General features: G+C 36.3%; 4 protein-coding genes across 5 annotated transcripts; 2 read left to right on the top strand and 2 right to left on the bottom strand.

Moving 5' to 3' along the window:
• Positions 1-124: 124 nt before the first annotated feature.
• LOC104747630 (SEC1 family transport protein SLY1) lies at positions 125-2,681 on the bottom strand. The gene is made up of 2 exons (XM_010469293.3): positions 2,206-2,681; positions 125-2,072 (listed from the first exon to the last, which is right to left on the bottom strand). Exons 1-2 carry the CDS (start codon positions 2,234-2,236, stop codon positions 229-231), a joined length of 1,875 nt encoding a protein of 624 aa, XP_010467595.1. The 5' UTR covers positions 2,237-2,681; the 3' UTR covers positions 125-228.
• Positions 2,571-4,398, top strand: LOC104747628 (uncharacterized). Its single transcript, XM_010469291.3, has 7 exons — positions 2,571-2,774; positions 3,143-3,411; positions 3,498-3,528; positions 3,620-3,693; positions 3,790-3,917; positions 4,025-4,105; positions 4,206-4,398. Exons 1-7 carry the CDS (start codon positions 2,609-2,611, stop codon positions 4,261-4,263), a joined length of 807 nt encoding a protein of 268 aa, XP_010467593.1. The 5' UTR covers positions 2,571-2,608; the 3' UTR covers positions 4,264-4,398.
• Positions 4,229-4,893, bottom strand: LOC104747629 (uncharacterized). Its single transcript, XM_010469292.3, has one exon. The coding sequence runs from the start codon at positions 4,891-4,893 to the stop codon at positions 4,414-4,416; it is 480 nt and encodes a 159-aa protein (XP_010467594.1). The 3' UTR covers positions 4,229-4,413.
• A 28-nt stretch (positions 4,894-4,921) lies between these two features.
• LOC104747627 (RNA demethylase ALKBH9B) lies at positions 4,922-7,581 on the top strand. Of its 2 annotated transcripts, none has more exons than XM_010469290.3 (6): positions 4,922-5,381; positions 5,625-6,206; positions 6,297-6,382; positions 6,461-6,771; positions 6,870-6,941; positions 7,034-7,581. In XM_010469290.3, exons 1-6 carry the CDS (start codon positions 5,231-5,233, stop codon positions 7,332-7,334), a joined length of 1,503 nt encoding a protein of 500 aa, XP_010467592.1. In that variant the 5' UTR covers positions 4,922-5,230; the 3' UTR covers positions 7,335-7,581. The 2 variants fall into 2 exon arrangements, 1 of the variants encoding a protein (XP_010467592.1); XR_015582107.1 differs by having other exon boundaries at positions 5,120-5,381; positions 6,466-6,771.
• Positions 7,582-12,231: the final 4,650 nt, after the last annotated feature.

The following is a 12,231-nucleotide window of genomic DNA, read 5'->3' as shown; positions in this document are numbered from 1 at the left end:
AAATTTATTAACATACTGTACCTACTGCATTACCAAATTAACCCAATAAATTTATCAATAAAATTTGATCATATTTCACAAAAAAAAAAAAAAAAAAAAAAATTCACAAATGAATACGACGAGATTGTTATAAATTTGATTTTTTCATTGATGTAGAAAGAAAACTAAAAAAAAACCTCTCTTAAAAGCCAAAATAAAAATAAAAACCAAACAGTGCGTAATTACTGATCAGTGACCAGACAATGACGATGAAGCGACCGGACCACCCAATCCCATCTTCTTTCCCAAAACTCCAAGCTGCTCGACCAATTCACCTCCTGTTAGAATCTCAGTGGCTCCATATATAACGTTCTTTACAGTTAGCTGTCTCTGAGTCAGCTCCTGCAAACTCCCATACTCCACATAGTTACCTCCACCGATCATGAACACTATAGCTTCTCTAAACGGTCCCTTCACGTGGCTACCACCTGAGTTAGAAGACTTTGGAGCTCTTGGGTCTAGGAAGAGGTAAGAGTCGATCTCTGGGTTTGGTTTTCCTTCTGTTAAAGCTTCAACGGTTCGAGTCACCGCCAACTGTTGATCACTAGATAACAGATTCTTGACTCCTGCAGTCACCGCACTTATAGACTGTCCATAAAGCTTCTCGGCCCAGTCTACAATGTTGCTTCTGCTCGCTGAGTTCGCTGAAGAAGCAGCAAGAGACACGTTTAAGGATTTGATCTTCTTCACGTACTGAAACGCACTTGTATCAGCCTCAGCTTCATTCAATGCTGCTTCCACGGCTTCAACTTCGGACTGGTTTATGGTTTCTGTGGAGATCAAGTACATGATTGCAAACCGGAGCTTGTCCATCTTTGTCCCTTTGCCTTTCAGGGCAGCCATAAGTTCGGCTCTGTCGATTCCACCTTTCATCATCATGTCGCTTTCTTTCTTAGTGAAAGCGTCAATAGATCTCTCCTTGATATGTCCTAAGAGCGCAGTTGCGATGTTGGTGTGTTTGTCAATCACTTGCTTTCTCTCGGTTAACTCCGGGAGCGAGTTCACAGCGTTCATGAGATGTTTGGTATTTCCAATCAGATCAGTCCCGTCAAACTCAGCGCCGCTCCCGCCTCCAGTTCTCTTGTTAACCTCTTCGACGTCTCTCTTGTACTTGTTCAACTGGGTTTCAATCTCCACAGCGACCTCTGGAAACTCCAGAGAACTGTTTGCTGACCAGAACGGGTCCGCACTATCAATCTCAAACGATTTCATTCCTCCTTTATCTCCCTGAACATTCAATCGGTTCAGCTTTAAGCCGAGAACGTCATGAACAAGAGGCCGGTACCTGAAATCATGCTGAATCCCAACCGAGAGCTCAAAGTTCCTATCGAAAATGCACAAGAGAGGACGCTGAAACGAGCTCATGAACCCACCACCTTCAGTAAAGAGATTATTCTTAGACAAAAGATGATCCCTAAGTTTCTGATCCAACAAAGACGCCACCATCTCTGCCGGTCCACCACGAGGGCAACGGATAACAGGGACAACACCAAGCGTTACCAAGACACAGAACAAACCACTAGCGACCCTTTCGATAATCTCTTCGATCTCTTTATCCCCAGCTTTTGGATCATTCATTTGAACATAGGTAGATTGCTGAGCCAGAGAGAACAAATTATCTTCCAGAGTCACAAACTCCAGATACTGATCGTGCACTTTCGAGACTCTCTCAACAGAGCCAGACTTAAGAGCACCAGAAGCTAGCTCTTCAAGATGCTTGCGAGGGATGGAAGACGAGAAATTGAGATGAAAAGTATCGTAGAGAGATCTAGAAGCATCAGCTACGATCCTCTGGAGGTTAGATTCAGTAGGCTGAACAAAGTAAACAGCGGGAACATCGTGAACAGGTCTTCGATCTTTGTCAATGAGAAAGTAGAGTGTAACACCATGCTTACGCAGATCCTTGACATGGATCAATGGTGATAGTATGTTCTGGCAGAATCTGTCGTAGATCAAGATCTTGTAAACTTCCTCGTTCGCAGTTCCACTTGGATTCAAAGGTTGGTTTAGATTCAACATCCGGATTATACATTCTGCAAACCGAGAGATAGAGAGAGATCAAAGATCCAACATCAACAATTACTCTTAACTTCATCCTAATTCACAAATAGATCGAACACAATCTCTATCATTCACATACATAGAATTAGGGAGAGAGAAATTTACCAGTCTGTTTCTGACGGAGATTGAGAGCCATGGAAGCTAGGGAGATTCTGAGCTATTCCTCTATGTATCGTCTCTGCAAATCTCAGATCGAGATTAGGGTGATTCCACGAAATTAGTTCTGAGAAATTTCAGGTAAACAATGAACAAAAAAACAGCAGAGACAACTCGATCTGAACCCAAAACTCGATCTAGAGAAACTTCAAATCACTGATAAGTTTTGGAAAATCGAAGGATGAAACTGAAGAAGAAGAAGAACGATGATTGGAAAACTAAATGGGCCTAATGGGCCGGGTCAGTTTTACCCAATATTGGCCCATTTATGTCAGCTTTCTTCATCCCTCCTCTCTGATTGATTCGTCGCCGGAGAGAGTACGTACTGGAATTGTTCCGGGAAGAAGAAGGAATGGGAGACGGAAGAGAAGGTGATTGGGAATGTTCAGGTTGCAGAAACAGGAATTACGCGTTTAGATCATTCTGTAACAGATGCAAGCAGCCTCGTCTGTTCATGGATAACAATACTTCTCCAAACTCTAAGTGGCTTCCTCGTATCGGAGATTGGATCTGCACTGGTTCGTTCTTTCTCCTTGTGTCAACTCAATATTTGTTTCTTTCGATCATTACATACAATTTCGAAATCAGTGGTGAATTAGTTTCTTCAACTGTGCTAATGAACTAGAAGCAAAACTAGGATTGATCTGAATCATGAGTTCTGAGTTCAAATCCTTAAACTATCAAGTGCCCTTTTCCATTTGAGGATTCATTAGATTGGAATTGTGAATATTATAGGGGGGCTTTACTTATAAACTAGGTTGAGGTATGTTTTGTGTATTCTGTGTTATGTGTGTATATGGAAATTGCTGGTGGGTGTGTTGTGGTGTGCGTGCGTGCGTATCTTCTTCGTGCTGTGTTTGGTGTGTGTGGTGTGGTGTGGCAATAGGTTGCACTAACAACAATTATGCATCACGAGAAAAGTGCAAAAAATGCGGGCAACCTAAGGAAGTAGCAGCATTGTCAGCACTTGCAATCCCTGGAGCTTCTCTTCAGACTCATCTCCATTACTTCACCCGTGGACCTCAGCCAGTTGATCAACCTGGTTCCTTGCTCGCATTCCCTAACGCTGCAAATCAAGCTTCGGTTCTTAATGAATGGAGAAGCGGTGACTGGATCTGCAGATGTGGTTTTCATAATTATTCCTCTCGTATTCAGGTGAGGAAGTGTGTTCAAAATGCAAAACCGACTTGCAAATTCTGGCTTGGTTGTTTACACGTTTCTGTTTTGTAATGTCCCTGCAGTGCAAAAAGTGCAATGAAACAGCTCCACTAGGTATGGCTTTTGTCTATTTGAACACATATCGATGCTGTGAATTCCTTGAGAAACGAGTTTTCATTTTGGGGAAGTTTGTTTTTGGTTACAGCCCTTGGAACAAAGAGATTAGCATCAGAAGCTTTGGCTCATGAATGGGATAGCAAAAGACTGAATCAAGGATATGTAAGGAACTAGAGCGCATAAAGTGATGAGTAACACATTCATAATATTTTCATTCTGCATCAACTTTAACCTATGTTTCTTCTGGCTCTTGTGCAGACAAGCATGCAACCACATTTAGCAATATATGCATCTTTACCTGGTACGAGCCCTGGCAGGATCTCAAATTGGCAACTTCCTCTTCCATTTCTACAGCAACATTCAACAGCTGGTTTACTTGGGAAGGGGTACAGAATTGATCTCTCTAATCTACATTGTTTCTTAAACATTTTCCATAATCTCTTGAAGAACGTTGTGTAATCTTCCCAGTTCTTTACTTTGACTAATTACATAGAGCAAAACAATGGCGTGATGGAGACTGGATGTGTACAAATTGCAAGAATCACAATTATGCATCTCGATCAGAGTGCAATAGGTGAGTTTCACCTATTTGATGATGATGAAGTCTCTTCTGGCTTACATTGAGTTAAGTTAAACATAAGCCAATGACAATCTCTTTTCTTTTTTCATGTTAGGTGCAAGACAAAACGAGATATTCTTGATCAGGATCAAAACAATCTTGAAGAATCATGAAGAGTGTTCTTTAGTGGGCATAACACAGTGTATCTATAAACCACTCATTAAAATTCTCAATCTCTCTGTTTGCTTTTGTTTCCGGTTTGGCTACTCAAAAACTAAACTTAAATACAACCTCAAAATGTTTGAAAAGTTGAGAAACCTTTTTTAACCCTTCAAGATGTTTTTAGGATCAAGAGGCGGTGTATCGAGCTGATAAAGATTGAACGCCGGTCCGACAAACCGGAAAAGAATCCAACCTCCAATGACAATGTAAATCGATGCGTAAGCCAATTTGTTGAGCCAAAACAACAAACCTTTCTCTCCAACGTAAAGCTCCAGTGCCTTCTCATTCAATGTCATCTCTTCCCATGGCTTTTGAACAGTCTCTTTTTTCTTACTGTTTTGCCCTCCTCCTCCTTCTCCTAAACCCTCTTCCCTAATCTTCTTTCTCGATCCTCGTTTGAACCTTATCTCCACCCCATCGAACGGCTGAGAAATCTTCTTCTCATCATCACCACCACTGTTTACGCAGTTTATCGATAGAGTTCGTCGGTTGTTACGATGCAACATGAACTGGCTTTGTGCGTAAGATTGTTGCTGCTTCAGATTGATAACATTGGGAGCTAAAAAGTGGAGAGTTTTCATTCTGTGTGTGTTGATGAAAGCTTTGATGAAGAAAGAAACGATTTTTGCTAAATAAAAAGATAAGCTTTTTCATCTTCAACCGTTAAAATCCTTTGACCCACTCATTTCTGGACACGTGGCCATTCGAAATTAATGGGCTTTTGGGAAACCAAAATGGCCCAGAAGCTTTAATCGGCGGCGGTATGATACCGAGATTACCCTTGTTTGGTTCTTGAATTTACAAGTGAGCTAATACAATCACAGAAGAATCATTCACTGGCTCGATTTCAAATCGTGTGGACTTAGAAATCATCAGTACGATTGTACGATCGGAATCGAGCCAGGGGAAAGAAAAAAAATGGAAGAAGACCCATTTCTCCGGCAGTACCAGCCGTCGGAACTGAAGATCGTTTCGGAGTTTTTGACGAATTGGCTACCATTCTTATCTAAAGATCTATGCAAGGACTGTAATCACCTTCTCTCCAATCGAATCCGCTCTCTTGACCCAGGTAAATGGATTCTCAACTCTTTCTTAGGAGTGATAGTTTCATGGCGAAATTGATATTTTCTGTAATAGATTTCTCTGTGACACCGTACTTGATTCTGCATTTTTTTATTGATGCTCTGCTCAGTGATAAGGTTGCCAAATTTAGGGTTTTGGAACAAATAGGAAGGCTTAGAGAGTAGCGTTGTTTATTTTGTGAATTATGTGTAGTTGTTGCTTATGAGGAATCGTGTTTCCTTTTGTGTAGAACATTGTAGTAACGCAGATAAAGGTGATGGAGAGTGTAAAGCTGGTTCTTGTTCAGTGTTGAGAACAAGTAACAATGTGGATGATAATTATGATGGGAAGTCTAATGAAGATTTTGAAGACGTCGAAGACTGTGATAACCATTCGTTAGGTAGTTGGAACGAGAGTGGAATTGTATTTGGTTCCTTTGCTAAAGCTTCTAGTAGTGTACTGCCTTCCCGACCAGCTGTTGTTGAAACATCAAGCCCTCGAATGTCTTGGGCTGATATGACACAAGAGGATGAGTTCGAAGATGAGGAGGATGAAGAGGAGAATAGGGATTCGGGTAGGAAAGGTTTTGATTCGAGTTCGATGAAGACTCCCCAGAAGACTACGTTGTCTAGAGATCAGAGAGAGAATCTCAGGCTGATGCTTGTGAAGAGAAAGAAAGATTTCATTTGTTTGGAGAGAGTTAAGGGGAGAATCATTAATGTGCTTGAGGGACTTGAGTTGCACACTGGTGTTTTTAGCGCAGTGGAGCAGAAACGGATTGTTGATTTAGTGTATCAACTGCAAGAGAAGGGTCGAAGAGGACAACTTAAAGGTAGCTTCTTGGTTTGGATCTGGAAACTGCTCTTATCTTAATTTGACCTCATATTCGAATCTGAATCTTGTCTTGTTCTCTCTTCTGTAGAGCGCACATTTACTGCTCCACGAAAGTATATGAGAGGCAAAGGACGTGAGACTATTCAATTTGGCTGCTGTTACAACTACGCTATAGTACGTAATATGACTCGTTTTATCTGTTTCATTTCTTACAAAATGAATGAGGAGTTTAACCTTGTTATGTGTTGATAGGATAGAGCTGGAAACCCACCTGGTATCCTGAAACGTGAAGAAGTGGATCCATTACCTCCTCTTTTCAAAGTAATCATTAGAAGGTTGGTTCTATGGCATGTTCTGCCTCCAACTTGTGTTCCTGATAGCTGCATTGTCAACATCTATGACGAAGATGACTGCATACCTCCTCACATAGACAACCATGAATTTCTCCGTCCGTTCTGCACCATCTCTTTCCTCAGTGAATGTGATATTCTATTTGGCTCTAACCTTAGAGTCGAGGGTCCTGGTGAATTCTCGGGTTCGTACTCACTACCGCTTCCTGTGGGGTAAGCAAGTTCTATAAGAATTCCCAATACCAAAAATTTTCGCCATCCCTTGTCCAATAGTATGAAAACAAGGACATTGATATTTGGATATATTTCAGATCAGTTCTGGTGTTAAATGGAAATGGAGCTGATGTAGCTAAGCATTGTGTACCTGCAGTTCCTACAAAAAGGTTTGATATATATTTTGTTGCATCACAATTCCTTGTATGAACAAACATCAGTATCCTCATATAAGTGGTTTCTTCCTGTTTATTTTCAACAGGATATCAATCACATTTAGGAAAATGGATGAGTCGAAACGCCCGGTTTGGTTCACCCCAGAGCCTGATTTGCAAGGTATCGAGCCACTGTCATTAGAGCTGAACCGCTCTGGTTCTTCTGCAAGGTCCTCGGGATCAAACATCCATAACGGCACAAACCGAAAAGGACATGGACGTAGAGGAGGAGGCAATAGTTATGACTCAAGAGGTTACTATAATGCTGAGAGAAGCAGTGAGCACAATGACTCTGGAGACTGGCCATCAAGCGAGAGAAGAGGAAAGCCACGTTCTAGTAGAAACTAAGGTTAATTTCTTCTACTTCTGAAGCTGAAATTTTATGGATTCTTTTCATTAATTAACCAATTTTCCACATAAATATAAAATTTGTACAATATTAACATATCTTCCTGAGTTTTTTTTGTTTTCAGACAATCTTATGTCTGGGTATTTATCTATTTTTGTTTCTATGTATTTGTCAGTTTCTGAAATTGTATAATGTATATTACAGTATGATTTTTGGTTTAGTGTGAATTGTTCTGTGGTTTGTTTAGCTTTATGTATTGTTCCCATACAGTTTTCCAACTGATGTGACTAAAGAATTTCGATCTACGAGAGCATATATATAATATATAGTAGTATTAGTAATCGATGATTGATTTGACCAAGTTATCATACTACATTTATATATGTTTTTTTTTTTTGTGAATATTGTTTCAATAACAAATAGTACGAATGAGTTTTTCAAAATTTTGACTGATCACCAACTTATCGTTTACTCAAGTCTTTCGAACACGAGTGACTTATATGAATGAGGTGTTTGCTAATCTGATCTTTGAAGGTGTTGGTTGTACCTTTCTATAAGAGCAGAGCTCGAGTCTTTTTTTTTAATCTTTTACGATTTTTTTATCCGATACATAATTAAAATGGAAGAACGAAAGAGAAGGAGATAATGAAAGAACACGTGGGTTTAGGGATCACTTTCTTAAAATCAATAGAAAGAGAGAAGAAAAAGGCTTTGTGCTCTATTTGAGTATGACACTTTATATCAATGAAAAGCGTCGATGTGTTGTATATGAGAGATATGGAATGATCTTCTCATCTCAAATCCCTATTCGTTCAATTCCCTTTTCTACCATTTTTCTACTTTTTTCTAACAATGTATCATATACCCTTTTTCTTGACATAAAGTAATTTAACTTTTGTTGTCATCTTTTGTAAAATCCGTTTCCACGTTTTTTAACATATCCGTTTCCGATTTCATGCAACTTAGAATTTAAATATCCAAAATTAGATTACCGCCGCAACTTTTCTAAATTTTGTATATAAAATAGATGATTGGTCATTATGTTTGTGGGGTTTAGTACTCAATCAGTTTGTTAAAACCCGTAGTTTAAAGTTAAAATTTTCCAATTATGTTTAATAAATACTCCCTCTGTATCACAATAGATGATGTTTTAGTATTTTTACATTAATCAAGAAAAATATTTAATGTCTAGCAATAAGTGTATTATTTATTTATAATAACATATTTTTATAATTATTAACTAATAGTATTTCATCAAACTTTTAAATTCTCATTTAATGATTCTTGAAATTTGCAATCTTTTACCATTAATTGATAAAAGTATATAGAAAATCATCTTTTCTGATACAAAATAAAATTCTACAACATCATCTATTCTGATACAGAGGGAGTACAAAACAAAGAATGAAATTTATAGGTTAACTATTATATGTTGGGTTTGATAGGGGAGTGAAAGAAGGGGAGAGAGCGATGAGGAAATGATTACCCGTAAGAAGAGGAGAGCCAAAAAAAAAAAAAAAAAAAGCAGCTTTGATGTGTTGTTGTTGATTTGGATAAAAGGGATGTGTGTGTTTGTGTGTCTATGTGCATACAAAACACCTTTTCATATTAGCCCATCACGATGTATTGATCTGTCTTCTGTTGAATTGATCTTGACCATTTATCATTCCAAATAACAGAACACTGATTTTTAAAAGCTGTGTTATTTTATTTTCATAGGAGAATATTGTAAACATTTTTCTGAACGCTTTGTTCCTTGGGAGACATTCTAAAAAAAACTCACCTAAGTGTAATTATGTATTTCTGAGTATGATTAATCAAGGAACTTAAGATATTTGTAAGGGAATTTGAATTTTAGGATTTTTTATATAAAATCCTTCAATCAGTAATTTCATTTCATTTAGAAAATCCTCCAATCAATTAATTATTAATGCTTATAATAAAAAGATTAATCATTAATGAAGTGAAAACAAATCTCTCTCCTCATATTTTCATCTTTATCTCAGTCGAAGCAATGAGTACTCTTCTCTAACTTTCTAGGAAACTAACACTTTGCTTTTTCTTTCACTCTTCTTATCCTATTCCTTCTTAGAAAAAAATGTACATGCACGACGTAATATAATAATCATATCTATCAACCTTTTTCTAATATATGTATAAACAAAAATCTGTGTTTCAAGTAATTCATTTTTCCATTCATTTTTTTTTTTTTTAATTTCCATAGAACAATTGTATTATACGATCAGTATCTTAGATGCAGAAAATCACTAGTGGCGGTGGGTATATTATTTGTTATAACAAAATTAGAAGAGTATGCGGTTTTAATTGGTAGTGGCACATCACCACACTATTAAATGGTTTGAGTAACAATGGAATGAAGAAAACGACATCACTTCTAAATGGTTAAAAGTTTATGCAGAATTTATACGAAAGATAATTCTACGGTTGGAAAATTACCAATGTGTGTATCAACGTATAAGAAAATAAAATAGGGAACGTCATGTGCGTTGAATATTCTATGCAATTTCTCACGCCGTATAATCAATAAATCAACAGTGAGAGAGAGATAGAGAGAAGTGTAATAAATAGTCACAACCACCAATGTTAACTGGTGCAGTTGTAGGTGAAAGGTACTCTTTTCTATCCAAAACAAGAAGCTTACAACAAGAGACATTTCCCGTTTATATGATGTAATATTCCATATTCTAAATCATATGTAACGGCTTTAAAGCATGCATATATATATAATACACTCATATTTATAATTTTCATGTATATATAAGAGCATATCATGATTGTTTCATCCATACTCACGTACGATGTGTGTGTTTGAATGAAGATAGGTGATGATGATGAAGCCATGAAGGTGTGTATGATCATGACGATGATGATCATGATACTAATTCTCATGAATTCACTTCATTTATTGCTTGCATTGCATTTACGTTATCGAAGAGCGTGCTCTTTCTTCGACAATGAAATTCCTTCTGCACCACTCTTGATTACTCTTCTCTCTCTCTCTGTATATATTATTGTTTTATAAATATTGAATTATAAATGTTTTTGGTATTCAGTCAAGCATAGAAACAAAAAATAAAGTAATCAAAGAGTTTAAGAAAAATAATGATGACGATGTTTTTGTTAAAGACTTGTTGTTTTGATTTCAACAAAAGACTAAAATTCTCTTATTAATTTAATACTACTATGAGATCTAATTGATCTCATAGTAATAAATTAAAAAAAAAAAATCTAATTGATTATTTTACACCTTTACATGTACAATGATAACCAAAATAAAAAAAAATCGCAATAAATAGTTATCATTTTTCTGTAGTATGTGAATTATTTATATTACACTCTCGTATTATATGTGTGTGTTTTATTTTTTTGACATCATATATATATATATATGTGTGTGTTTGTTTATAATAGGTTTTTTCTCTACCACGTACGTGAATTAAGAACTTATACTGCAAAACCACATGGTAGTTAAACATGGAAATGTCATACTTATAAAATTTTCACGTATATTTAATAGCTTAAATTCAAGTGTATAGTAGTTTTAACTTCTTTTTTAATTTCAACAAAATAGTTATATAAATTTCAGGCAGTAAGATGTTAAAAAAAAAAAAAAAATCCACGCATATCGTTAGTTACATCTAATTATATTTATTATAAAAATAGCAGACAACTTATATGAATTAAAATATAAAATTGCATAATATATATATATATATATATATATATGTGTGTGTGTGTGTGTGTGTAAAATGCCTTCTAATATAGTTATGAATATTTGAGAACTAATATATATGGTACGTACGTCGATGAACTAATTAAGAGTTTCAATAAGTACTCTAAATATAAACAGTGTAACGTATGGTGTAAATAGCAAATAACATATGACAGACTGAATATAAGGCTCGGATCGTATAGGGGACCATGCATGTTCCAAACCCTATTTTTTCCCATTAATCCGGGAAACCAATTATTTTATACTAAGAAATAATAAAACTAATTGTAAACATTTTCATGAAATCATCATTTATAAAAATAAAAATAAAACATTTTCATGAAATTAGGGCAAAAGTACAAACTGAAACTAATGATGCCCTAAATGAAAATGAAATCTCTCTGCAATAAAGAAGAGTGGCTTTAGGGGCCACGTAGACGTTAGTTTACAAAAGCTCTGAGTCTTTAGCCCTCTGCCCTCTTCAGCAGTACTTTACGACAATGAAAAAGATCGTGATGCGTAAATTAAGATCCTCTGTTTCTCACTGCATGCTCGTTACCGTACGTACTCATAGGAGTTTATTAAATCAAAGGGCCTATGTGAGAGTATTCTTATTCTACGTAGCAACCACTATGTAAATGTGACCTTATGTTCATGTAGTTCTTGTATATACATCAATATATACGCATGTAGCTAGAGTAACAAGACATTCTTTTTCTTTCTTGTCAAAAGACATTCACGATCCAACTAGATATATAGAAAGAAAAAATTTGGTTCTAATGTTAAAATTTATACCAAAAAAAAAAAAAACTCTAGCTCTAGGAGAGATTAGATGAAACATTCATAAGAAATGAGCTCTTGCCACTCTCTTATAGTGGGTAACTTATACAAATACAATTAGATATATAATTAATTTATTTGTGTGTTAGTTAGTATATTGTTTGGTGACTAGAAGGGAATAATCCTCCCCGAGTATACAGAGAGCAGAAGTTGAATAAAAATCCTTGACCGTTGATTCCATAGAACAAATTAAATGCCAAAAGACATTACAAACCTATTCTCGGATATAAATGAGTAACCCATTAGTCTAACAAAGTACTGTTTAGTTACCAATTTTTTGTTGTGTGATGAAACTGAGTTTATATAGGTTCGATCAAGTGGTC

The sequence above is a fragment of the Camelina sativa genome, chromosome 15 (assembly GCF_030686135.1).
Source record: "Camelina sativa cultivar CO46 ecotype springtype chromosome 15, ASM3068613v1".
In the NCBI taxonomy this organism is placed as follows: domain Eukaryota; kingdom Viridiplantae; phylum Streptophyta; class Magnoliopsida; order Brassicales; family Brassicaceae; genus Camelina; species Camelina sativa.
This window is presented reverse-complemented; position numbering and strand designations above follow the sequence as displayed.

Coding starts and splice junctions, on each gene's coding strand:
- LOC104747627 (XM_010469290.3), top strand. CDS start 5,231: ATGGAAGAAGACCCATTTCTCCGGCAGTACCAGCCGTCGGAACTGAAG. Junction 6,383..6,460: donor GCTGTTACAACTACGCTATA/GTACGTAATATG, acceptor ATGTGTTGATAG/GATAGAGCTGGAAACCCACC. Junction 6,772..6,869: donor TCACTACCGCTTCCTGTGGG/GTAAGCAAGTTC, acceptor GATATATTTCAG/ATCAGTTCTGGTGTTAAATG.
- LOC104747629 (XM_010469292.3), bottom strand. CDS start 4,893: ATGAAAACTCTCCACTTTTTAGCTCCCAATGTTATCAATCTGAAGCAG.
- LOC104747628 (XM_010469291.3), top strand. CDS start 2,609: ATGGGAGACGGAAGAGAAGGTGATTGGGAATGTTCAGGTTGCAGAAAC. Junction 3,918..4,024: donor GCTGGTTTACTTGGGAAGGG/GTACAGAATTGA, acceptor CTAATTACATAG/AGCAAAACAATGGCGTGATG. Junction 4,106..4,205: donor TCTCGATCAGAGTGCAATAG/GTGAGTTTCACC, acceptor TTTTCATGTTAG/GTGCAAGACAAAACGAGATA.
- LOC104747630 (XM_010469293.3), bottom strand. CDS start 2,236: ATGGCTCTCAATCTCCGTCAGAAACAGACTG. Junction 2,073..2,205: donor TCTCCGTCAGAAACAGACTG/GTAAATTTCTCT, acceptor CTCGGTTTGCAG/AATGTATAATCCGGATGTTG.